The following is a 25,806-nucleotide window of genomic DNA, read 5'->3' as shown; positions in this document are numbered from 1 at the left end:
CATCCATCCCTGTTCCTTACCCTTGTGAACCCTACCTGTTATTGTTACACATGTATATATATTGTTTAAAGAAAATTCTTTGCCTCTCTACTTCCAAGGTGACTCCAAATTATTTATTGGTGGATTTGCTCCTTCCCTTTCTTTTTCCTCTCTATTGGGAAAGAGGAGGGGGGAGCAGGGGAGGGATTCTCAGCCTTGCCCTCATCTGAGCTCTTAAGTCCCAGTTAAGGCTCAAACCACCACAGAAGTTCCAGTTAAAAAGTAAAAGGTTCTTCACTTATTTGCAGCTAAGGGCAACCCTAGATATCAACATGGGCTAGGGGATGAGGAGATTGAGAGCAGCCCTGCAGGAAACGACTTGGAGGTGCTGGTGGATGAGAAGCTGGACAACAGTGTGCCCTTGCAGCCCAGAAAGCCAATGGCAGCCTACAAGGTACATCTACAGAGTCCAGAAGGACAGCTGGAAACAGGACCCATTTCACTACTTACTCCTTCAGCCAAACATCTTCTGGAATCGAAGGGAGGACAGCCAGTGATTCTTCTCTCCCAGATAAATTCCCCTTTCTCATTTACTCTGCAGGAGTGACTGTCACAGCCATCCTGAAGGGATTCATTTGACTGGAAAGATACAAGAGCTGCTGTTAGCTTTGCATGGAAATAACACAGGATAGAAAGCTTTCAGGATACTGTAGAATCAGATAGTTCCTTTGATTTCATTCCTTTAATTTCAATTAACAGAATAGAAATAGAACTAGACTAGACTAGGCTAGGCTAGGCTAGGCTAGAATAGAATAGAATAGAATAGAATAGAATAGAATAGAATAGAATAGAATAGAATAGAATAGAATAGAATAGAATAGAATAGAATAGAATAGAATAGAATAGAATAGAATAGAATAGAATAGAATAGAATAGAATAGAATAGAATAGAATTAACCAGGTTGGAAAAGACCTTTGAGATCATCGAGTCCAACCTATCACCCAACACCATCTAATCAACTAAACCACGGAATCAAGCACTCCCTCCAATCTCTTCCTGAACACATCCAGTGATGGTGACTCCACCACCTCCCTGGGCAGCACATTCCAATGGCCAATCTCTCTTGCTGGGAAGAACTTCTTCCTAACATCCAGACTAAAATTTACCTAATGTACCATGGTGATGAAGTAACCAACAATAGGATGAGAGGACATGGGTTTAAGTTGTGCCAGGGGAGGGTTAGATTGGACATCACGAAAATATTCTTTCCTGAGAGAGTGGTGAGGGGTTGGAACAGGCTGCCCAGGGAGGTGGGGGAGTTGCCATCCCTGGAGGCGTTCAAGAAGCTGTAGATGTGGTTCAGGAGATGGTTTAGTGGTCATGGTAGCTGGGTTATGACTGCACTCAGTGATTTTAAGGGTCTTTTCCAGCCTTCATGATTCTCTGATTATTTGATTCTCACCACCCTCACTGTAAAGAATTTCTTCCTGATCTCCAGTCCAAATTTGCCCTTCTCAAGCTTCAATCCATTCCTTCTCATCCTGTCACTTTAAGCCTTTGTAAAATGTCCCTCTCCAGCTCTCCTGTAGCCTGTTTCAGGTACTGGAAGGCTGCTCTAAGGTCTCTCCAGGACCTGTTTCCTTCATGCTGAACAGCCCCAACTCTCTCAGCCTGTCACGACAGAGGAAATTCTCTGATCCCTCCTCTGGACTCTCTCCAGCAGTTCCATGTCCGTCTTTTGCTGCAGGCATCAGAAGCGGATGCAATGTTCCAGACCCACCCAGACCTGTTCTTGTGTAACTTGGTCTAGGTGAACCTGCTTCAGCAGAGACATTAGATCAGATGATCCCTAAAGGGCCTTTCCAACTCCTCCCATTCTATGATTCTGTTTCCTCCCCTCCTGTCATTCCTTACTTGGCAGAAGAAACTGACACTCACCTTGCCACAATCTACTCTCAGGGAGCTGCAGGGAGCAACGAGGTCTTCCCTCAGCCTCCTTTTCTCCAGGCTAAACAAATTCCCTCAGCCACTACTCAGGACTTGTGCTCTAGACCCTTCACCTCACTCATTGCTCTTCCCATACTCTCCCCACCTAAAACTTGGTTCATGAACAGAATGGAACAAAATGTTATACATGGTGTTTCATGTGACAAGCTGATTGGTTTCAAACCAGGGGGGTAAAAAATAACCCCCTCCTGTTTAAGATCTCATAGAAGCATAGAATCAGTCAGGGTTGGAAGGGACCACAAGGATCATCCAGTTCCAACCCCCCCTGCCATGGGCAGGGACACCCCACACTAGATCAGCCTGGCCAGAGCCTCATCCAGCCTGGGCTTAAACACCTCCAGGGACAGGGCCTCGACCACTTCCCTGGACAACCCATTCCAGCGCTTCACCACTCTCATGGGGAAGAACTTCCTCCTCACCTCCAGCCTGAATCTCCCCACCTCCAGCTTCATTCCATTTCCCCATGTCCTATCACTCCCTGAGATCCTGAGCAGTCCCTCCCCAGCCTTCCTGTAGCCCCCTTCAGATACTGGAAGGCCACAATTAGATCTCCTCAGAGCCTTCTCTTCTCCAGACTGAACAGCCCCAACTCCTTCAGTCTGTCCTCATAGGAGAGGTGCTCCAGCCCTCTGATCATCCTCCTGGCCCTTCTCTGGACAAAATAATGTCAACATTCACATTTTCAACTTAAATTATCCATTTCTCATTTAAAATTAGATTGGTTTTTACTTTTTCTCAGTAGTTTGAATGCATATTCAGCTAAAGCTCATGCTGGACCACCCCTCTCAAATTGGCATTAAATCTCCCTTTTTTTTTTCATTTACAAAGTACAAAGGAAATCAAAAGAACTTTCTTGAGGAGCCATCCTGAGATTCCAGAGGAAAATAATAATTAAAGAACTTTCCTAGGGCTCAGCAGAAATCTGTGTTGCATTTGCTCATAAATAAAAGACGGAGCTCTTCAAGCTTACCTTCAGGAATTTTATCCTTCCATCTCTCAGCTTGATGGTGCATGAAGTGGGCACACATCTTCCGCAGCAAGAGCCAGAGGTGTCCTGTCTTCTGTAATTCTAGAAGGTAAAGGGCATTTTGCTGGGTTCATTTGGTTTGAAGCCTGCTTCCTTCACTTATTTGTGGAGGGTTTAAAACCAAAAACCAGCGGACAAAGCAAAATGCTGCTATGAGCAGTAGGAATCGAGTAGCTCAGTCTAATTAGTTGCATGTTTCTTTGCTTTTTAAAGGCTGACATGAATACTTGTCCTGGTTTATTATACAATAGGGAGAGAAGCTTATTTCTAAGCACAAAACCTCCTGCACCCACTGAATTCAGCATTCCTTGACTAGTTGCAAGGTCAGGCCCAGTAAACTACATGTGACAGGAGGAAAGGCTAGGAAACATTAAAATGTTTTGAGTGACATTTGTGGTATGCAGGAGGTTCAGTGTCATGCTAATGAATACTACACAACACCACTTGGAAAAGCAGTTTGAAGCATGGGAAGTAAGAAAAAAAGGGGAGAAGACAACCAGTGAGGAATGGATAGGGAAAGAGGAGAATAGGGCAAACTGTGGAAAGGATGGAAAGAGTGGAAAGAAACCAGAAAATAGCATGATGAAAGAAGAGAGGCAAGAAAAATATGGCATCAGAGAAGGTGCAATATAATACAATGAAAAGGGAGGTAAAGAAAGAAAAGAGGAGTAATGGAACCCCACAAATAACACAGTGGCAAGAAAAGGAGTATGGGAAAATGAGCAGGAGGAAAAGTATGGAGGGGAAAGGATGAAGAAAGGTATGGAGGGGAAAGAACAAAGAAATAAACCAGAAAGGAACTGAGTTAACACGTAAAGTGTCTCAGAGTAACACCTCCAGCTGCTGCACATAGCCAAGAGCTGCTTTAGGATGAGATGAACATTTTTAGGATACCAAAACCCTTTCTGGTTGAGTGAAGCCATCCAGGCTACCCATATGTTTGTTATAGAGAAAGAATCTGGGGAGAGTGGGAGGTTACTATGAAATCATTGGAAGAAAAGAGAGTTGGTTGTTGTTTAGGTGAACTTGCTCTGCTGGCAAAGGGGGGAAGCAGCTAAAATAGGCCAGAAAATGACCAAAAATGTGCTCCTGGTGAGCAGTTGGCTGCACTTCAATCACAACTGCATTTACTTTCATACATTCAACATCCAGTAGAAAGCAGGTGCTCCTGAGAGGGTATCTACTCTTAACTCATTGTTTTACCTGTTATGCAGGATACTGGATAAAATGTGAGACAGGAAAGATTACAGCTAGGTGAACCTCACTGGCCTTAGGGGAATGAAGATATTCCATACCTGATTTGATGGTTTTTTTTCCCCCCTCCTTGAGCTCCACAGGTTCATCACAATGGCTACAAAGGGATACACCTAGACCTGCAACCTCCCTTGAGTAGCTGCACAGCTCTTAAACACAAGCTCAGAGGCCTTAATAAGCCCACTTGGAAACTGTCCTTTCTCTGAAGGGACAGAAAATACTATAGGCAAGGAGGCAGAGCAGTTCCTCTTGCTGTTATTTCCCTGGAGGGACAGATAATACCATAGTCAAGGAAACAGAGTGGTTCCTCTTGCTGTCCTTTCCCTGAAGGGACAGAAAATACTATAGGCAAGGAGACAGAACAGTTCCTCTTGTCCTTTCCCTGGGGAGAAAGATAATACTATAGGCAAGGAGACAGAGCAGTTCTTGTTGTCCTTTCTCTGGACAGACAGATAATACTATAGGCAAGGAAACAGAACAATTCTTCTTGTCCTTTCCCTGGAGGAACAGATAATACTATAGGCAAGGAGACAGAACCATTCTTGGCCGTTCCCTGGAGGGACAGATAATACTACAGGCAAGGAGGCAGAGCAGTTCTTCTTGTCCTTTCTCTAGACAGACAGATTATACTACAGGCAAAGAGACAGAGCAGTGCCTATTGCAGATGGTTTGTCAATCCATATTTTCCCCTAAAGCTAGCTTAAAATACACAATAAAATGTGCCTGTAGCCCTGACTATGCAAAGTTACCTTTCCTACACCATGGGTTTAGCTCACATTTGCTGTGGTTCATCTAATTCAGGGAAGGAAGAACACAGGGCCATGACTTCTCAGGAGACCCTGAAGAAAGGCAGCACCTCTCAGGGTTATACAGAACGTGAACTGTTGTGTGCAGTGAAGAACACCACCTCCTCATCAGAGAGAGGCTTTTACCAGAGCCTCCAGAGCACTCTCACTTACTGTTGGGCAGGGCTCACAGGTCAGCTTTGTGCAGGTCAGGGTGTATCTGCGTGAAGACGTGGACTGGGCAGAGCAGAGGCACGTAGTGCACGGATCCACCATCAGGCGTCTCCAGGGCTGAAACATCAGAACCACTTTTGTAAGTCACCCATTGGCTCTTCAGCAAAACTCACATTTAAAATGACCACTTTCCTCTAGGTCAAACCTCTTATATCAAGTCTTGCACTGCAGTTCTTTACAAGGGAAAACAATCAAAAAGGAAAACCAATGACCCAGCTTCCCAGGGACCCAACACATTGGCAGCTGTGTCATGGGTTGGAAACTCCCCCCCAACCCCCAACATTAAATTTGCCAACAAGCTCAGTTGGAAGTAAATGAAAGCTGTACTTGCAGGCAAGATTACAACCTACAACAAAATGCAATAGATATGTACAAAATATACAGGATGTACAATATTTACAGAGATTTACAATTAATAAACAGCACAAGAAGCCTCTGGGTCAGAGACCAGGGGAAGCTACTAGCTTCTTCTTCCCTGCCTGCCTTCCCCTTACACCCCTGTACAAAAAGGACAAGACAAAGGAGCAGAGAAGTTAGACTTAGCCAAAACAGAGGGCAGCCAAACAGAAAGGAACCTGGGGGTACTGATAGACAGATGACTGAACATCAGTCAGCAGTGTGCCCAGGTGGCCAAAAAGGCCAATGGCATCCTGGCATGCATCAAGAATAGTGTGGCCAGCAGGAGCTGGGAAGTCATTGTGCCCCTGTACTCAGCACTGGTCAGCACTTGAGTCCTGTTTCCAGTTCTGGGCCCCTCAGTTTAAGAAGGACATTGAGACTCTTGAATGTGTCCCAGAGAAGGGCAAGGAGGCTGGGGAGAGGCCTCAAGCATAAGCCCTATGAGAAGAGGCTGAGGGAGCTGGGGTTGCTTTGCCTGGACAAAAGGAGGCTCAGGGGTGACCTCATTGCTCTCTCCAACTACCTGAAGGGAGGTTGTAGCCAGGAGGGGGTTGGTCTCTTCTCCCAGGCAACCAGCTGCACCAGGGGAAGTTTAGGCTGGAGGTGAGGAGAAAGTTCTTCACAGAAAGAGTTGTTAGCCATTGGAATGTGCTGCCCAGGGAGGTGGGGATTGGACGTGGCACTTGGTGCCATGGTTTAGTAGTCATGAAGTGTTTGGTGGCAGGTTGGACTTGATGATCTCTGAGGGCCTTTCCAACCTTATTGACTCTATGACTCTATGATTCTAAACAATGCAGCCAAGGTCAAGCAGGAGCAAGTTAGCATCTCTCCCAGAGCAAAGAAGTGAGAGAGTGATATTTTTTTGCTCCAACCAGTTTAAGTTCCTTATCTCTCCAATGGGATTGCTTAGAATAATCTCTACTTTCCTTTTCACACCCAGTAGTGATTTGTTTACATTTTACTACTTTCTGCTCAAGATCTGTGAAAAAAATTTTAAAGGCATAGCCTAAAGTTACCACGATCTGGAATCCCACAAGGTGTCACAGCACAAAATACCATTGGCATTTCTTGCTTCATTGCTTACAAAGCTAGCAAGCAAAAGTTCTCCTCCCCCTCTGCTCTGCCCTGGTGAGGCCCCACCTGGGAATACTGCATCCAGTTCTGGGCTCCCCAGTTCAAGAGAGACAGGGATTTTACTGGAAAGAGAGCTATAAGGATGATGAAGAGACTGGAAGCCACAGCCTTGTGAGGAAAGGCTGAGAGCCCTGGGGATGTTCAGCCTGGAGAGGAGAAGAACTGAGAGGGGGATCTGAGAGGGGTCTGTAAATATCTGAGGGCTGGGAGTCAGGAAGAAAGGGACAGCCTCTGCTCACTTGTGCCCTGGGACAGGGCAAGGGGGCAGTGGATGGAAAACTGCACCTTAAGATGAGGAAGAACTACTTTACTGTAAGGATGACAGAGTCCTGGAACGGGCTGCCCAGAGAGGTTGTGGAGTCTGCTTCTCTGGTGACTTCAAACCTTGTCTGGATGCATTCCTGTGCAATTCTGTGGTCCTGCTCTGGCAGGGGATTGGACTCAAAGATCTCCAGAGGTCCTTTCCAACCCCTAACATTCTGTAATAGTGAAGAGGAGGATTGGATCATGAATTTATTCTGTGTTAGGTAGTTGCCATGAGTTAATTTTTTTCCCTAGAGTAGTGAATTGGTTTGCCAACATGTTTTTTTAAGCTTGAGCCATCACAGTCCACAGATCATGGGCAGAAAATTACTTGTTATCACCCTTGTAATAGTACTGCTTAGGATCACTAGAGGTATAAAGCTTCAAATTGAGAAAGAAGAAAGAAAAACTGCATCAGAAACAGAGTGACTGAATGAAGAACTGGGCTGGTCCACTGTTACATAGCAAATCAGTGGCTGAGCTGGCACAAACTTAAGCTCTTCCTTGTCAAAGGAAACAAAGGCACAGCACTTAAAATGTAGAGAAAAATATCAAACTCTGACGTAGGAAACAAAAGGATGTGGAGGTAGTAATTAGACTCCTAGCACTGAAAGGAATTCCATGTACAAAGTCTTGCCACTTCTTCAGTGCACAGCCTTTCATTTCAATGCCAAAACAGGAAATCATCCTGGTTGAAGGCACAAAAGGGAAAGAGGGCCTCTCAAGCCTTTCACAAAGAAGTTCTAAAACCTAACATAATGAGAGAATCAGGCCTCCAGGGATGGTGACTCCACCACCCGCTCTGGGCAGCACAATTCCAATGGCCAACAACTCTCTCTGTGAAGAACTTTCTCCTCACCTCCAGCCTAAATTTCCCCTGGTTACAGCTTGAGACTGTGTCCTCTTGTTCTGGTGCTGGTTGCCTGGGAGAAGAGACCAACCCCCACCTGGCTACAACCTCCCTTCAGGTAGTTGTAGAGAGCAAGAAGGTCTCCCCCTGAGCCTCCTCTTCTCCAGGCTAAGCAACCACCAGCTCCCTCAGCCTCTCCTTGTAGGGCTGAATTTATTATGAAGCCATTCTCATGAGCAGGAGCACAGGGCCAACTAGAGACATGTTAAAGGTAACTCATATAGAAGTGCCTTGAATTTCTATCTAGAGGAAGGTCTTACCTTGAACCACCTTAGTTCTGTGATGTTTATTTAATGCATTTAGGGCATCAGCATGCAAATGGCTTTAACAATGCCTTTCTGTGAACAGACATAGCTTAGCATGACAGAACTACATGAAGCAATGGGTTGATAAAGCTTTTTTTTTTCCCCTTTATATAATACACCTGTGTATGGAGAGGAAAAGTCAACATCTGCTACCCCAGAGTTACTCAGTGCATCCAAAATAACCTGCCTAAAGCCCAAATCTACTCAGACATCTTTCCCAAATATGCCACTCAGCAAAAGCCTGGGAAAACAGATGAGTGATACAGATAATCCTTTTGGTAAATGCAGCCACCTGCTTGCAAGGCTGCAGTTAAAGCCCACAGCATTGTTAGGAACAGTGGAGTGAATGCAATACACCAAATTACTGCAATATAATATTGGTAACCAGATACAAGGCAGGGCAAAAAAAGTCAAGGGATTAAGGACACAGTCGGTTAGCAGAACTGCAGTAAAAGACTCAAAGCTTGGAACCATTCAGTGAAGGAGTTAACAGAGCAAAGATTTCCCTTGGTATAAAATGAAACTTGAAACTTATTCTTAAAGGACCCAGAAGAAAGGTTTTTGAAATCCAGGAAGTATAAATTTCTGTGAGCACCACATCTTCCTTCCTGACCAGAACTCTGGAACAGTCATTGAAGTAGAGAATAGCATGAGACAAAAGCTGTGGTAAGGCCAGCTGCTCAAAAGCTTTCAGACACATAGGTGTTTGGTTTATGAGGCATCATTAAGTGAAGCTAGCTTAATTGAAAAGTTCATTCATTTCATATAGACCTTTATTTTATTTGGGGGGGGGGGGTGTGTTTTTTTTAAGGCGAAAGACAGAAAAGGGGGGGGGGGGGGGGAAGAGAGATGGAAAGAGAAGAGAGTGAGGAAGAAAGGAGGGAGAGAGGAAGAGAGGGAGAAAGAGGGAGAGATGAAGAGAGGGAGAAAGAGGGAGAGAGAGAGAGAGAAAGAGGGAAAGAAGAAGAGAGAAAGAGGGAAAGAGGAGAGAAAGAGGGAAAGGGAGAGAGGGAAAAGGAGAGGGAAAGAGAGAAGGAAGGAAGGAAGGAAGGAAGGAAGGAAGGAAGGAAGGAAGGAAGGAGAGAAGGGAGAGGAAGGAAGGAAGGAAGGAAGGAAGGAAGGAAGGAAGGAAGGAAGGAAGGAAGGAAGGAAGGAAGGAAGGAAGGAAGGAAGGAAGGAAGGAAGGAAGGAAGGAAGGAAGGAAGGAAGGAAGGAAGGAAGGAAGGAAGGAAGGAAGGAAGGAAGGAAGGAAGAGGAAAGAAAGAAAGAGAGAGAGAAAGAGAGAAAGAGAGAAAGAAAGAGAGAAAGAGAGAAAGAAAGAGAGAAAGAAAGAGAAAGAAAGAAAGAAGAGAGAGAGAAAGAGAGAAAGGGAGAGAGAGAAGAGAGAAAGAGAGAGAAGAGAGAGAAAGAGGAGAAAGAGAGAAAGAGAGAGAAAGAGGAGGAAAGAGAGAAAGAGAGAAAGAGAGAAAGAGAGAAAGAAGAGAGAAAGAGAGAAAGAAGAGGAAGAGAGAAAGAGGAGAAAGAGAGGAAAGAGAGAAAGAGAGAAAGAGGAGAAAGAGAGAGAAAGAGAGAAAGAGAAAGAGAGAAAGAAAGAAAGAAAGAAAGAAAGAAAGAAAGAAAGAAAGAAAGAAAGAAAGAAAGAAAGAAAGAAAGAAAGAAGAAAGAAAGAAAGAAAGAAGAAAGAAAGAAAGAAAGAAAGAAAGAAAGAAAGAAAGAGAAGAAAGAAAGAAAGAAAAGAAAGAAAGAAAGAAAGAAAGAAGGCTACTTGGTTTAGAAGTCTTCCAAGATTATATGTCAACTCGAATTTCACACTCTCCATCCTCTGAGAAAATGTTATGGTGACTTCATTGCTGAATGGTAACTTCAGTATGCTTGACACTTGTGACAGCAGGAGCACAGAAGCAGTGTGACAGCTGGGGCCTACCTACACACTCAAAATCCTGCACAGGCAGGGTTGGATAAGATGAGAGGAAGAACAAGAATACAGTTCCTAAAATTCTGGTGAAAGAATAAAAACCCTAAATTAAAGGAACCTTATCTATATAGCCAGATAAGAATTAAGAAGGATTAAAACTGCAGCTTTGTGGCAGCTGAAACACTTTATGAATCCATTCCTTAAAAGGTAAACCTGGCACAGGTTGCCCAGGGAGGTGGTGGAAGCCTCATCCCTGGAGGTTTTTAAGGCCAGGCTGGATGTGGCTGTGAGCAACCTGCTCTAGTGTGAGGTGTCCCTGCCCTTGGGGGGGTGGAAATAGATGATCCTTGAGGTCCCTTCCAACCTTAAAAATTCTATGAGACTATGATTATTTTTTTAAAGTATATATTATGGTAATATATTTTTAAGTATATAATGGTAATATTTTAGTTTACAACTTATGCACACTGCAGGGTGACAGGACAGTGGTCCAATATGATTATTCTTTGTTTTAAAGTAGTTTACAATCATTTGAAACAATTGGGGGGAAAAAAATAATAAAAAAGGCTTTACTTGGCAGATCAGGTTGGAAGAGGAAAACTAAAAGTCATTCATGAAAGAATGGAATGCTAGAAAGATCTCTCTGCAACATAAAATATTTGTATGCATGTCCTCTATAGCAGAGGGTGGCAGGAGTTAGCAGCACTATACTCCATGACATTCTCTACAAGTATGGTTTCTAGCACAGAATTGTTAGGGTTGGAAGGGACCTCAAACATCATCTAGTTCCAAACCCTCTGCCATGGGCAGGGGACACCTCACGCTAGAGCAGGTTGCGCACAGCCACATCCAGCCTGGCCTTAAACACCTCCAGGGTTGAGGCTTCCACCACCTCCCTAGGCAACCTGTGCCAGTCTCTCACCACCCTCATGGGGAAGAACTTCTTCCTGATGTCTAATCTAAATCTCCCCTCCTCTAGCTTGAATCTATTCCCCCCCTAGTCCTATCACTCCCTGACACCCTAAAAAGTCCCTCCCCAACTTTCCTGTAGCCCCCTTCAGATACTGGAAGGCCACAATGAGGTCTCCTGGGAGCCTTCTCTTCTCCAGACTGAACAGTCCCAACTCCCTCAGTCTGTCCTCATAGGAGAGGAGCTCCAGCCCTCTGATCATTCTCGTGGCCCTTCTCTGGACACCTTCCAGCACCTCCAGATCCTTCTTGTACTAGGGACTCCAGAACTGCACATGGTACTCCAGGTGGGGTCTCACCAGAGCTGAGTAGAGGGGGGAGAGTCACCTCCCTCAGCCTGCTGGCCGCACTTCTCCTGCTGCAGCCCAGGATGCAGTTGGCTTTCAAACACCACAACTAATTCTGACAACATACAACAAAAAGCAGATTATTTCAGATTTCACCACTTTAAAACCCTTCTCTCAGTGTGCTGACAGAGAAAGCCAGAGTTATTCCTTGGATTTCATTACACAGGGAAGCAATCACCACACACAATGATGGATACTTGACGACAGGGCTTTATCTGTAGGAAACTGATAAACTTATGCTTCTCAGCTACTAAAAATAGATATTATACAATATGTCAAACCAGAAGAAATGGATGGAGAAAGGTTCCCTCTGCCATAACTCCAAGTCCAAAGAGTAAAGTTGCCTTTCAAATAAATGAAGAAGCCATACATTGGCAAGGCAGGGATGCGTAGGTTACAAGTTAAGGTTAAATGACTAAAGAGGACCTCTTTCCCTGGGGGATGCTGAGAATATTTAGAGCAATTTGACACCAGAGGTGCTGCCAGAATACGGATTTAGGGAAACAATGGACAATTGACAGAGCTCTCCAAAGATAAATTTGACATAAATGAGATCAGATGCTTAGCTCCTATCATTCCCACTGTCGTGGGCTGGGTTAAACATGTCTTAATCTGTCCATTAAATATGCAGTTGAAGAAAACATTTCCTCTGAGGGCATATCAGCAAGGATCTTGAAAGGGGACAGAGGTCAAATAGTGAGGAAGCTCAGCTTTCCTGTTCCTGCTAATAGCCAAGGAGGGATACCCCTGCTTCTGCACAGGTGGAGCAAGACTCTCCATGCATTTTTTAATCTCCTTTATCCTCTAGGTAGAATAGGGGAAGTTCCTTTTGCTTCCCTGAAGTGGGCAAGGATCATTTCTGAGATTATCCCTCACAGATAGTTTCCTGCCTGCTTGGTAGCCTGTAAGTCATTACACAACACAGATTACCACAGTTTCTAAGCACTTTTCTCAAGCACCCTCTCAAGATAAGGAAATATATCTGTCTTCATTTTGCAGAGATACTCAATGTCATGAAGGAAGACTGCAGCAGGGTCATGAACCGTGCCCCTTGCCACTGCTTCTACCTGAAGGTCTCACTTGAAGAATCATAGAATCATAGAATCAACAAGATTGGAAAAGACCTCAAAGATCATCAAGTCCAACCTGTCACCCAACACCTCATGACTACTAGACCATGGCACCAAGTGCCACATCCAATCCCCTCTTGAACACCTCCAGGGACAGTGACTCCACCACCTCCCTGGGCAGGACATTCCAAAGGCTAACAACTCTCTCTGGAAAGAACTTTCTCCTCACCTCCAGCCTAAACATCCCCTGGCACAGCTTGAGACTGTGTCCTCTTGTTCTGGTGCTGGTTGCCTGGGAGAAGAGAACAACCCCCACCTGGCTACAGCCTCCCTTCAGGTAGTTGTAGACAGCAAGAAGGTCTCCCCTGAGCCTCCTCTTCTCCAGGCTAAGCAACCCCAGCTCCCTCAGCCTCGCCTCACAGGGCTGTGCTCCAGACCCCTCCCCAGCTTTGTTGCCCTTCTCTGGACACGTTCAAGTGTTTCAATGTGCTTCTTAAATTGAGGGGCCCAGAACTGGACACAGGACTCAAGGTGTGGCCTAACCAGTGCTGAGTCCAGGGGCACAATGACTTCCCAGCTCCTGATGGCCACACTATTCTTAATGCATGCCAGGATGCCATTGGCCTTCTTGGCCCCCTGGGCACACTGCTGGCTCATGTTCAGCCATCTGTCTATCAGCACCCCCAGGTCCCTTTCTATTTGGCAGCTCTCCAGCCACTGTGGCCCCAGCCTTTAGCTCCTAAACAAGGCTGCCCTGCATGCTTATGTGTATTCTTACAAGTTTGTGGTCTTCAAAAGCTCATTCATGTATCTACAATATCTCACCATCACAGCAAATAAAAGGAAGGAAGTCTTACCCCAATAACAGTGCCATTCAAAGGACAGCCATTCAGGGGCACTGAAAAAGAAGACAATATTCCATTTAACACTGTCAGGACATTACCAAGATCTTTTTAATTATTAGAGTTCCAGCTCTATATTTAGCTCCAGTTTCACTGCAAAGAGGCACAAATCAGCCCTCTTAAGTTATACCTTGAAAGGTAGCAATTTGTCAGAGCTGTCCTTAAGTCCACCCCCACAAATATTCTTGCTGAGTTGTTTTTTACCAGTACATGGCACAACAATAATTTTCTCCTCCAGTTCAAGCCTGGCACTCTCTAAAGTTGCAAATTCCCAGAGACATACAGAAGACAGCATGACTGCATGCAAACTCCCTAATCATAGAATCATAGAATCATGGAATCATGGAATCATAGAATGGTCTGGGTTGGAAAGGAACGCCAAAGGTCATCTAGTCCAACCCCACTGCACTGAGCAGGGATGTCTTCCACAAGAGCAGGTTGCTCAGAGCCTTGTCCAGCCTCACATTGAATACCTCCAGGGATGGGACCTCAGCTGCCTCCCTGGGCAAGTTGTTGCAGTCTTCCACCACCCTCCTGACAAAGAACTTGTTCCTAACATCCAATCTAAATCTGCTCTAATTTCATACCACTGTCCCTCATCCTATCACTGTGGGCCTTTGGAAGCAGTCCCTCTGCAGCCTTCCGGTATACCAGGCAACTGGGGAGAGTGGTGAATCATCAAGGCCCCTTCCAACTTGATATTCTATGATTCTACAATTCTTAGGCCAAAAGCATGTCAAGACCTCATTTAAATGCTTAACAGTGCAGGCTAGAGCTGTAACCACACAGACTGGTACATCTGGCAGACTGGTGAGAGGCCTCAAGCACAAGCCCTATGAGGAGAGGCTGAGGGAGCTGGAGTTGTTTAACCTGGACAAGACAAAGTTCAGAGGAGTCCTTATTGCTCGCTACAACTACCTGAAGGGAGGCTGTAGCCAGGTGGGGGTTGGTCTCTTCTCCCAGGCAACCAGCACCACAACAAGAGGACACAGTCTCAAGCTGTGCCAGGGGAAGTTAAGGCTGGAGGTTAGGAGAAAGTTCTTCCCTGAGAGTTGTTAGCCGTTGGGATGTGCTGCCCAGGGAGGTGGTGGAGTCCCCATCCCTGGAGGTGTTCAAAAAGGGATTGGATGTGGCACTTGGTGCCATGGTTTAATAGTCATGAGGTGTTGGGTGACAGGTTGGATTCAGTGATCTCTGAGGTCTTTTCCAACCATATTGATTCTATGATTCTATGAGTCTATGATCTCTCTAAGCAATGCAATGTAGCTTCAACAGTAAGCAGCTCAGGAGGAAACAGTGGGCATCAGTTGGAAAGAGTAAATAAGAGCAGCAGGAAGTATTGTATTCCATGTCAAAATTACAGAGGAGAGCTTCAAGGCATTGCTGTACTTGGATAATGTGCACGTTTGAAACTGCCACTGAGAAACAGGAGCTGATTCATTCTGCATTGGTCACACACAAAGCCTTACCACATCTGCAGGAAGGGCAGCAGTCTATTACTTGGTCACAACGCAGCTCAGTTCCCTCTGGACAGTCAGGAACATCCATCTGAGAGCAAGAAAGATTCTTCTGCTGCACAAAGACCTCGTTGTTCACCCGGACACACTCATTGATAACGCAAGGGTTGAAGGGGGACCTCCACTCCGTGCCAACCTGATAAGGAATGACAAAATGGTCAAGCACAGGCAGTAGAATTTGTGCCACTGCAGAGAGGGAAAACCACCACAGCCCACATGCTGGTTTGTTAAAAGTACATTTGCTGTGTCAGGAGCGGTCTGTCAGTCAGCAGTGCTCCACAAATCCTGGCTGTGACAATCAGTTTATATAGAATTCAGAATTAAGCGGGTTGGAAAAGACCTTTGAGATCATCAACCCATCACCCAACACCATCTAACCAACTAAACCATGGCACCAAGTGCCCCATCCAGTCACTTCCAGTGATGGTGACTCCACCACCTCCCTGGGCAGCACATTTCAATGGCCAATCACTCTTTCTGTGAAGAGTAGAATAGAATAGAATAGAATAGAATAGAATAGAATAGAATAGAATAGAATAGAATAGAATAGAATAGAATAGAATAGGATAGGATAGGATAGGATAGGATAGAATAGAATAGAATAGAATAGAATAGAATAGAATAGAATAGAATAGAATAGAATAGAATAGAATAGACCAGGTTGAGAAAGACCTTTGAGATCATAAAGTCCAACCTATCACCCAACACCATCTTATCAACTAAACCATGGCACCAAGTGCCTCATCCAGTCTCCAAGATAACAGTCTGCTTCTTGGTTGGTAGAGTGTAAGACTTACAGGAGCATCCTGGAGGTGAACAATAAAGGTACAGGTGAAATAAGCTTTGAAGAAGGATAGGCACTATTAACTACATTTAAATCTGTGGAATCATAGACTGGTCTGGGTTGGAAGTGACCTGCCAGGTCATCTAGTCCAACCATCTCTGCAGTGATCAGGGGGATCCTTGAGTAGATGAGGTTGCCCAGAGCTCTGTCAAACCTCACTTTGAGTATCTCCAGGGATGGGGCTTCAACTACTTAATTGAGCAACTTGTTGCAGTGTCCTACCACCCTTATGGCGCAGAACTTGCTCCTAACACCCAACCTAAATCTGCTCTTCACCCTCTTGCATAGAAGAAACAGCTCCTATAGAAACTGCTCCTATCATCTTCACCTCCTTCCATGGATTGCAAAACAGTTGCTGGGCACTCATGCTAGAAGTGGAAGTGTCCAGACCACTGCTGCCTCACCTCATGCAGACGAGAATCTGCATCACCCCGAGACCAGAATAGCTGCTCCTCACAGGCAGTCTTCTGGCATCTCCCACAACACTCTCCTTCCTGGACAATGTACTTGTAACCCTGCAGGAGAAAAGAAAGCAACTCACTGATCCAGCAATTGGAAACAAAGGAGGAGCTCAGCATTCTGTTAAGGGGTTAACACCATGTCAAAACACGTGAATTAAAATGCACACAACATTTTAAGGAGGAGTAAACTAAGAAAAACCCAGTAGGATGCATGAGAATCCACTTGAAATGCTGAAAGCAGAATCCCAAATCTTCCTGGAGCCTTCTCTTCTCCAGGGTGAACAACCCCAGCTCCCTCAGCCTGTGCTTGTAGCAGAGCTGCTCCAACCCCTTGATCATTTTCGTGGCCCTCTGGTCCTGCTCCATCAGGTGCAGGTCCTTCCTGTGTTGAGGGCTCCAGAGCTGGGCACAGCACTGCTGGTGAGGCCTCACCAGAGCAGGGTAAAGTGGCAGAATCCTCTCTCTCCATCTCTGGCCACACTGCTTTTGGTGCAGCCCAGGCTGCCACTGCCATTTTCAGCTTCAAGCTCACACTGTCTGCTCATGTCCAGTTTCTCACCCATCAGCAATCCCAACACCTTTTCCACAGGGCTGCTTTCTATCTCCCCATCCCCCAGCCTGCATTGATAGTGAGGATTGTTCTGACCCAGGTTCAGAACCCTGCACTTGCTCTTGTTGAACATCATGAGGTTCACCTGGGCTCACCTTACCAGTTTGTCCAGATCCATCTGGATGACAAATAACTGAATATGAGCCAGCAGTGTGTCAGAAGGGTTGTGGTCAGTAGGTCAAAAGAGATTCTCCTGCCCCTCTACTGTGCCCTGGTGAGGCTGCATCTGGAATATTGTGTCCAGTTCTGTGCCTCTCAGTTCAAGAAGGATGTCAGGGAACTGCTTGAAAGACCCCAGTGCAGAGCCACAAAAGTGATGAAGGGAGTGGAACATCTTCCTTACAAGGAGAGATTGAGGGAGCTGAGGCTCTGTAGCTTGGAGAATGTGAGACTAGGGGGTGACCTCATACATGTTGATAAAGATGTAAAGGGTGAGTGCCAAGAAGCTGGAGCCAGGCTCTGCTGGGTGATGCCCAGTGATAGGACAAGGGGTGGAGGTTGAGGCATAGAAAGTTCCATGGAAATAGGAGGAAAAACCTTTTTGTTATGAGGGTGACAGAGCACTGGAGCAGGCTGCCCAGGGGGGCTGTGGAGTCTCCCTCTCTGGAGATATTCAAAGCCTGCCTGGATGTGTTCCTGTGTTCCTCTAGGTGATCCTGCTCTGTCAGAGGGGTTGGACTGGATGATCTTTCAGTGTCCCTTGCAACCCCTAGCATTCTGTGAATCTGTGCTTTTCTGCGATGCAATCTCAGAGAAGTCATTTCTGAAGCTCCAGGAATAAGGCATCTCTCCTCCTTGTGGCACATGCTACGATTGCAGCTTGCTTTCCCATGTTGAGACATAGAAGAGGACAGAAGAGGACTGTGACAAGGAATGAAGCAAACTCCCTCCTGGTTTGCAAGTGAGATGTTTGTATTTGCCATTAACCTCCTCAGAGAGCTGTGGAATGGGTTCAATTAAATGCAACACCCACTCTTTTTCCTTAGCATGTCTTGACACAAGATATCAGCTGAGTATGATTTTGTCACAGAATCATAGAATGGGTTGGGTTGGAAGGGACCTCCGATGGTCATCTAATCCAACTTATCTGCAGTCAGCAGAGACATCCTCATAATTTCTTTATGGTCTTCCAAAACCAGACCACATAATTTGGTAGCATGCAGTACAAGTCACAGTACAATGAAGGCCACAGTATGTAGTGTTGCTATGGTAGGCAGAGCTGAGCTATAGGCAGGTCTGAAATGTTCTCTTCAGAAAGTGAACTGAAGTTAAATCAGCCATTTAAAATTGAACTTCAGACATCATGAGCATGTCCAGAGAAGGGCAACGAGGTTCATGAAGGGCCTAGAGCTCATGACATATGAGGAGCAGCCAAGGGAGCTGGGGTGGTTCAGTCTGGACAAGAGGTGGCTGAAGGGAGATCTCATCACTTTACAATCACCTGAGGGGAGGTTGGAGTGAGGAGGAGGTAGCCTCTTCTCCTTTATGACACGTGACAGGACCAGAGAAAATGGTTACAATGCACCAGGGGATGTTCAGGCTGGATATTAGGAAATATTTCTTCACTGGAAGGGTTCTCAAATGTTGGAATGGTCTGCCCAGGGCAGTGCTGGAGTCAGCATCCCTGGGAGTATGGGAGCGCTGTGTGGATCTGGTGCGTAGGGATATGGTTTAGTGTTGACCCTTCAGTGATGGCTTGAGGGTTGGACTGGATGATCTTGGGGGTCTCCTTCAATCAGATATATTCTGTTATTCTGTGAGAACTTATTGTGCAAGTGGTGCAAATGACAGACACTTCAGGATGCAGCTCTCCTCTTATTGCAGTATAAAAGTGACTCGTCACTGATTTCCTTGGCAGTAGGATATGACCCTAAAATAAAGTCAGTAATGCTCAGGCACTCTTAGGCTCAGTTCCCAAGCTCATTCCTTGCTACAATACTTATTTTCTGGTTTTCTTCTAGTTGGTCTAAGCATGTTTAAAATCATTCCAGACACCCATCAGGACCCTGCTGGCTAAGGCACTGGTTTGTATTGTTACTCACCCGAGAGCAGAACGTGTCACACGCTTTGTCATGACACTCCATCACCTGAAGTCCTGTAACATCATCCCTCACATCAGTGCAAGAGCATTCCCTGCAACCATCTTCCCAGGTTGTCCTGACGGGGTAGACAATGCTGTTGTGCACACACACCTGTAGAACACAACAATTAACACAGGAAATCATAGAATCAACAACATTGGAAAAGACCTCAAAGATCATCAAGTCCAACCTGTCACCCAACACCGCATGACTACTAAACCATGGCACCAAGTGCCACATCCAATCCCCTCTTGAACACCTCCAGGGACAAGGATCCCACCACCTCCCTGGGCAGCACATTCCAATGGCAAATCACTCTTTCTGGGAAGAACTTTCTCCACACCTCGAGCCTAAACTCCCCTGGCACAGCTTGAGACTGTGTCCTCTTGTTCTGGTGTTGGTTGCCTGGGAGAAGAGTCCAACCCCCACCTGGTTACAACCTCCCTTCAGGTAATACCTAGCTTCCCACTGACTTTGGTCCTGTCACTCCATGTATGAAAGCTGCTCCCATCTGTGGAAATGATACTTCATGCCTCTTACCCTGCCTGGAATGCAGGTGGTTGACACGCAGCCACAGTCGTTGGTGAGAGATCTGGAGAGGTATCCCAGGGGGCAGCTCAGGGTTGAGTTTGTGCAGTTGCAGGTGCACTCATATTTGTCACAGCACTCAGTCTTCCTGACAGTCAGCTCTCGATGAGGAGGGCAGGAAGGTCTTTGAACTGTGCTGCATGTTTCTCTGTTACATGCTGGGAGGAAAAGGTAGATATCATGTCAAGCACATGACACTGGGGAGTGCTGTGACCAAGACAGTTCTCTGGCAGCACTACTGCACCAAGCCTGCTACTGCAGGCTGTTAGAAATCTACTTGGAGACCTGAAAGTAACACAGAAATGCAAGACCCTGGTCAAAGTTTGTGCTGCAGGGTCAGGAAGAGGTTCTTGCCTTGCCAATTTCTTGTCTCGTATACAATCAAAATGATTTGTAAAATAAGCCAAAGGCTCTGAGCAGAAATGTCCAACAGCAAAGAGTTTCTCTGCCTTGATTCAGAAGTGTGCTCAGAAAAGTGCCAACGATGTCCTTCTTGCAAGCCTGTGAAGTCATTAAATGTCAGCTGGCACCAAAATTAAACCTTTCAGAGCCATAAAATAATGACTAAAGGAAGGTGTCAGTGCTACTCAGATGCAATGTTCCAGGGCTACTCCTTGCTGGAAGGAAAAAAAGAAAAAGCTACCTTACCACATGTGTAATTTGGTCTGCATTCTCCAGGGTTGGTCAGAGCCAGCTGCAGGCCAAACTCACAGTCAGGGACAGGAGGCAGATCGCAGGATACCAAATCACAGACTGAGAAGAGAGAAATTGAGAAAGTGTTTAAGATTAGAGTAGAGTAGAATAGACTAGACTAGGCTAGACTAGACTAGAATAGACCAGACCAGGTTGGAAAAGACCTTTGAGATCGTGTCCAACCTATCATCCAACACCATCTGATCAACTAAACCATGGCACCAAGCACCCCATCCAGTCTCTTCTTAAACACCTCCAGGGATGGTGACTCCACCACCTCCCTGGGCAGGACATTCCAATGGCCAATCACTCTCTCTGTATAGAACTTCCTCCTAACATCCAGTCTAAACCTCCCCTGGCACAGCTTAAGACTGTGTCCTCTTGTTCTGGTGCTGGTTGCCTGGGAGAAGAGACCAACCCCCAACAGGCTACAATCTCCCTTCAGGTAGTTGTAGACAGCAAGAAGGTCTCCCCTGAGCCTTCTCTTCTCCAGACTAAGCAGCCCCAGCTCCCTCAACCTCTCCTCACAGGGCTGTGCTCCAAGCCCCTCCCCAGCTTTGTTGCCCTTCTCTGGACACCTTCCAGCAACTCAGCATCTTTCCTAAACTGAGGAGCCCAGATCACACTTGAGTAATCAGTCCTCAATGAAAGACATCCCCATTAAACTTTTCTCCCCTACACTCAATTGCTATCCTAAAATAGGAAGTCAAAGAATTCAGTAGGTCAGAATTTGTTTTCACAATAGCTTAAGAGAACATTTCAGGCTTGGGCTATAAGGATTAAGGTTCTGATGTTGTATTTCATGTGTGAGTAGAGACCAAAAAGAGATGCTAGGGGGAAAACACACACACACACACACACCCCCACGTTCTGATGTCATTTAGACAAAAACAATTAGCACAGTTTCTTTCCTCATCTCCTATGGGAAGAGGAACAAACTTAAGCTGGACTTAGATAGCATCATAGAATGGTTTGGGTTGGAAGGGACCTCCAAAGGTCATCTATTCCAACCCCCTGTTTTACACAACTGCACAGTGACTCAGTGCTCTCAAAAAAAAGAAGTGCTAGCTTACATTAGAAAGGGACCTGTAAAGCATTTGATAAAACTATGGGCCAAGAAGATTGCAGTAGCTTATGAGAACTTACCACACTCTAACTCAGGGCAGCACTGGCTGCTGTCCCTGCGCAGACGAGGGACTTCGCAGGGGCCACACTGAACAGCTGGAAGAAAACATCACAAAACAAGTTTGGATAATCAGAGAATCATTAAAGCTGGAGAAGGCCTTTAAGATCATGACCAATCATAACCCGGCTACCATGACCACTAAATAAGATCCTGAAGCACCGCTTCTACAGCTTCTTCGGCACCTCCAGAGATGGTGTCTCCCCCACATCCCTGGGCAGCCTGTTCCAACCCCTCACCACTCTCTCAGGAAAGAAGTTTTTCCTCCTGTCCTAACTAAACCTCCCCTGGCACAACTCAAACCCATTTCCTCTCATCCTATTGCTGGTTACCTGGGAGAGAAGACCAACACCAGCCTCACTCCAACCTCCTTTCAGGTAGCTGTAGAGAGCATTAAGATCTCTTCTCAGCCTTCTCTTCTGCTCTTCTCTGGACACTCCCCAGCCCCTCAATGTCTTTCCTATCTTGTGGCACCAGAACTGAACCCAACACTCAAGCTATGGCCTCTCCAGGTTGAAGTAAAGAGGTACCATCCACTGCCCTACTCCTGCTGGACACACTGGGTTTGGTACAGGCCAGGATGCCATTGCACCTTTTTTGCCCCCTGAGCACTCACTGGCTCATGTTCAGCTCTCCATCAGCACCTCTAGGTCTTTTTCCACCATGCTGCTTTCTAGCCACTCTGCCCCACGCCTGGAGCATTCCTTGGAGTTGTGACCAAAGTGCAGGACCCAACACTTGGCCTCATTCAACTTCTTTCCACTGACATCAGCCCATGGATTTAACCTGTCCAGATCCCTCTGCAGAGCCTTCCTATCCTCAAGCAGATGAGCACTGCCACTCATTTTAGTATTGTCTGCATTAGAACTAGAAAACTAGGCAATAAAAACACCAAGTCAAGTGTGAGCATAGAGCAAAACCAACTTACATTTGGCAGCAGGGCATGGCTGGACAGAGCAATTGATTTTCTTGTTATCCAGGCACGTGCATATCTTGCAAGGCTCATTGGCAGGAATCCATGTTTCCATGTGCTGCATGGAAAAAAACAAAACAAAACACCAGACTGTTAGAAAGAAATCAAATACCTCTCAGCCTGACCTCAGTGCCAGGCAAGATCATGGAACAGGTCATCTTGAGTGCAATCACACAGCACTTACAGGATGGCCAAGGGATCAGGTCCAGCCAGCATGGATTTAGGAAGGGCAGGTCCTGCCCGACCAACCTGATCTCCTTCTATGATCAGGTGACCTGCAGATGACACCAAGCTGGGGGCAGGTGTTGATCTGTTAGAGGGTGGGAGAGTTCTGCATGGGGACCTTGACAGGCTGGACAGATGGGCAGAGTACAAGGGCAGGAGATTGAACACATCCAAGTGCCAGGTTCTGCACATCGGCCACAACAACCCCATGCAGAGCTACAGGCTGGGGTGAGGGTGGCTGAGAGCAGCCAGGCAGAGAGGGACCTGGGGGTACTGGTTGATAGTAGGCTAAACATGAGCCAGCAATGTGCCCAGGTGGCAAGAAGGCCAATGGCACCCTGGCCTGCATCAGAAATAGTGTGGTCAGCAGGAGCAGGGAGGTCATTCTGCCCCTGTATACTGCACAGAACAAGAGGACACAGTCTCAAGCTGCACCAGGGGAGGTTTAGGCTGGGTGTTAGGAAGAAATTCTTCACAGAGGGAGAGATTGGCCATTGGAATGTGCTGCCCAGGGAGGTGGTGGAGTCACCATGACTGGAGGTGTTTAGGAAGAGACTGGCTGGGGTGCTTGGTGCCATGGTTTAGTTGATGAGATGGTGTTGGATGATGGGCTGGACACGATGATCTCAAAGGTCTCTTCCAACCTGGTCTATTCTATTCTATTCTATTCTATTCTATTCTATTCTATTCTATTCTATTCTATTCTATTTCTATTTCTATTTCTATTTCTATTCTATTCTATTCCTGCAACAGCAGAGACCCAAAGCAGCTGTGTGAGCTGATCCTGCCCTGCCCTCCACCTCCCCATCCACACAGCAGCTGCCACTGGGGCACAGACAAGACCTTTTCCAGAGTTCCAACCCCTTGAAGGGGCATGGGACAACTTGCATATTTTCAGAACTTCTGCAGATCTCACTGCAGAAGCTCTCCCTGAGATGTGTGCTGAGTTTGTCTCCACCAGGGCTTGAAACAATTATTTAAATGGGGGGGAAAAATGCAGATTTCATTGCCAGGGGATTCAGGGATTTGAGGCACTCAGATCCTAGACTTTAATTGCATTTGCAATAAGTATTTCATGTAGAACCCACAAGACAGTAACTAGAGTTGCCAGGGTCACAAAGAGTTGTGCACAATTGATCTATGTATGGGGCAGTGATTGGCTTAGAGGAAGCTATAAAAGGACATGGCACAAACTTCATAGAATCAGTCAGGGTTGGAAGGGACCACAAGGATCATCCAGTTCCAACTCCCCTGCCATGGGCAGGGACACCCCACACAAGATCAGGCTGGACAGAGCCTCATCCAGCCTGCTCTTAAACACCTCCAGGGACAGGGCCTCAACCACTTCCCTGGACAACCATTCCAGGGCTTCACCACTCTCATGAGGAAGAACTTCCTCCTCACACCCAGCCTGAATCTCCCCACCTCCAGCTTCATTCCATTCCCCCTAGTCCTATCACTCCCTGAGATCCTGAGCAGTCCCTCCCCAGCCTTCTTGGAGCCCCCTTCAGATACTGGAAGGCCACAATGAGGTCACCTCAGAGCCTTCTCTTCTTCAGACTGAACAGCCCCAACTCCTTCAGTCTGTCCTCACAGGAGAGCAGCTCCAGCCCTCTGATCATCCTCCTGGCCCTTCTCTGGACACCTTCCAGCACCTCCAGATCCCTCTTGGAATAGGGGCTCCAGAACTGGACACAGTACTGCAGGTGGGGTCTCAGCAGAGCTGAGCAGAGGGGGAAGATCACCTCCCTTGCTCTGCTGGCCACTCTTCTCCTGCTGCAGCCCAGGATCTGATTGGCTTTGCGGGCTGCAAGTGCACACTGAGAGCTCCTGGTGAGCTTCTCTTCCCCCAGCATCCCCAAGTCTCTCTCCTCAGGGCTGCTTTCCAGCCAGTCCCTGCCCAGTGTTTACACTGAAAGGACTTGATCTTTGAGGTCTCTTCCAATCTGATTGATTCTATGATTCTAAGCTATTTTCTCCTTCAAGAGAAATATGACTTCTCTTTGAGGCTTTTTTTCTGTTGTTTTTATTGCAAAAATTGGGAGTTGTAGCCAGGTGGATGTTGGTCTCTTCTCCCAGGCAGCCAGCACCAGAACAAGAGGACACAGTCTCAGGCTGCGCCAGGGGAGGTTTAGGTTGGATGTTAGTAAGAAGTTCTACACAGAGAGAGTGATTGCCCATTGGAATGGGCTGCCTGGGGAGGTGGTGGAGTCACCATCATTGGAGGTGTTCAAGAGGAGGTTGGATGGGGTACTTGGTGCCATGGGTTAGTTGTTTAGGTGGGTTGGATTGGTTGATGGGTTGGACACAATGATCTTGAAGGTCTCTTCCAACCTGGTTTATTATTCTAATTACTGTTTGGTTGTTTTTTCCCCCTTCCATTTTGCCAACTCAATAAGTACTACACAAATCCAATAGTACGGTACATAAAGGAAGATGCAAACCAGAAACACAAACCAGAAATCATGGCCATGTGTACAGAGATGCTGGAACCTTGAAACAAAAGTTAATACAAGGTCCATGTACTCAGCTCCTCAGGAAATTCTGGTTTTTAGAAACATCTCCTGGGGTGCAGCAAGAAAAGTGTGGCCAGCAGGTCTAGAGAGGTTCTTCTCCCCCTCTTCTCTGCCCTGCTGAGCCCACATGTGGAATACTGCATCTAGTTTGGGGCTCCTCAGTTCAAGAGAGACAGGAACCAGCTTGAGGTTGGAAGAGACCTCGAGGATCACCAAGTCCAAACTGTCACCAGACACCTCATGACTGCTAAACCATGGCACCAAGTGCCACATCCAATCCCCTCTTGAACACCTCCAGGGATGGGGACTCCACCACCTCCCTGGGCAGCACATTCCAATGGCTAACAACTCTCTCTGGGAAGAACTTTCTCCTCACCTCCAGGTAGAATAGGGGAAGTTCCTTTTGCTTCCCTGAAGTGGGCAAGGATCATTTCTGAGATTGTCCCTCACAGATAGTTTCCTGCCTGCTTGGTAGCCTGTAAGTCATTACACAACACAGATTACCACAGTTTCTAAGCACTTTTCTCAAGCACCCTCTCAAGATAAGGAAATATATCTGTCTTCATTTTGCAGA

General features: G+C 46.4%; 1 protein-coding gene across 1 annotated transcript in view; it reads right to left on the bottom strand.

The window, feature by feature from the left end:
* Positions 1-25,806, bottom strand: part of VWF (von Willebrand factor) — a 162,380-nt gene that overhangs the window by 5,635 nt on the left and 130,939 nt on the right. The window contains 11 exon segments of the mRNA XM_068160869.1: positions 490-618; positions 2,958-3,056; positions 5,228-5,344; positions 13,497-13,537; positions 15,011-15,194; positions 16,307-16,417; positions 19,016-19,165; positions 19,595-19,800; positions 20,291-20,395; positions 21,482-21,556; positions 22,447-22,549. Coding sequence (XP_068016970.1) covers positions 490-618; positions 2,958-3,056; positions 5,228-5,344; positions 13,497-13,537; positions 15,011-15,194; positions 16,307-16,417; positions 19,016-19,165; positions 19,595-19,800; positions 20,291-20,395; positions 21,482-21,556; positions 22,447-22,549 — 1,320 coding nt within the window.

The sequence above is a fragment of the Melanerpes formicivorus genome, unplaced genomic scaffold (assembly GCF_026170545.1).
Source record: "Melanerpes formicivorus ecotype bairdi unplaced genomic scaffold, bMelFor1.0.p_v2 SCAF_54, whole genome shotgun sequence".
Lineage (NCBI taxonomy): Eukaryota > Metazoa > Chordata > Aves > Piciformes > Picidae > Melanerpes > Melanerpes formicivorus.
This window is presented reverse-complemented; position numbering and strand designations above follow the sequence as displayed.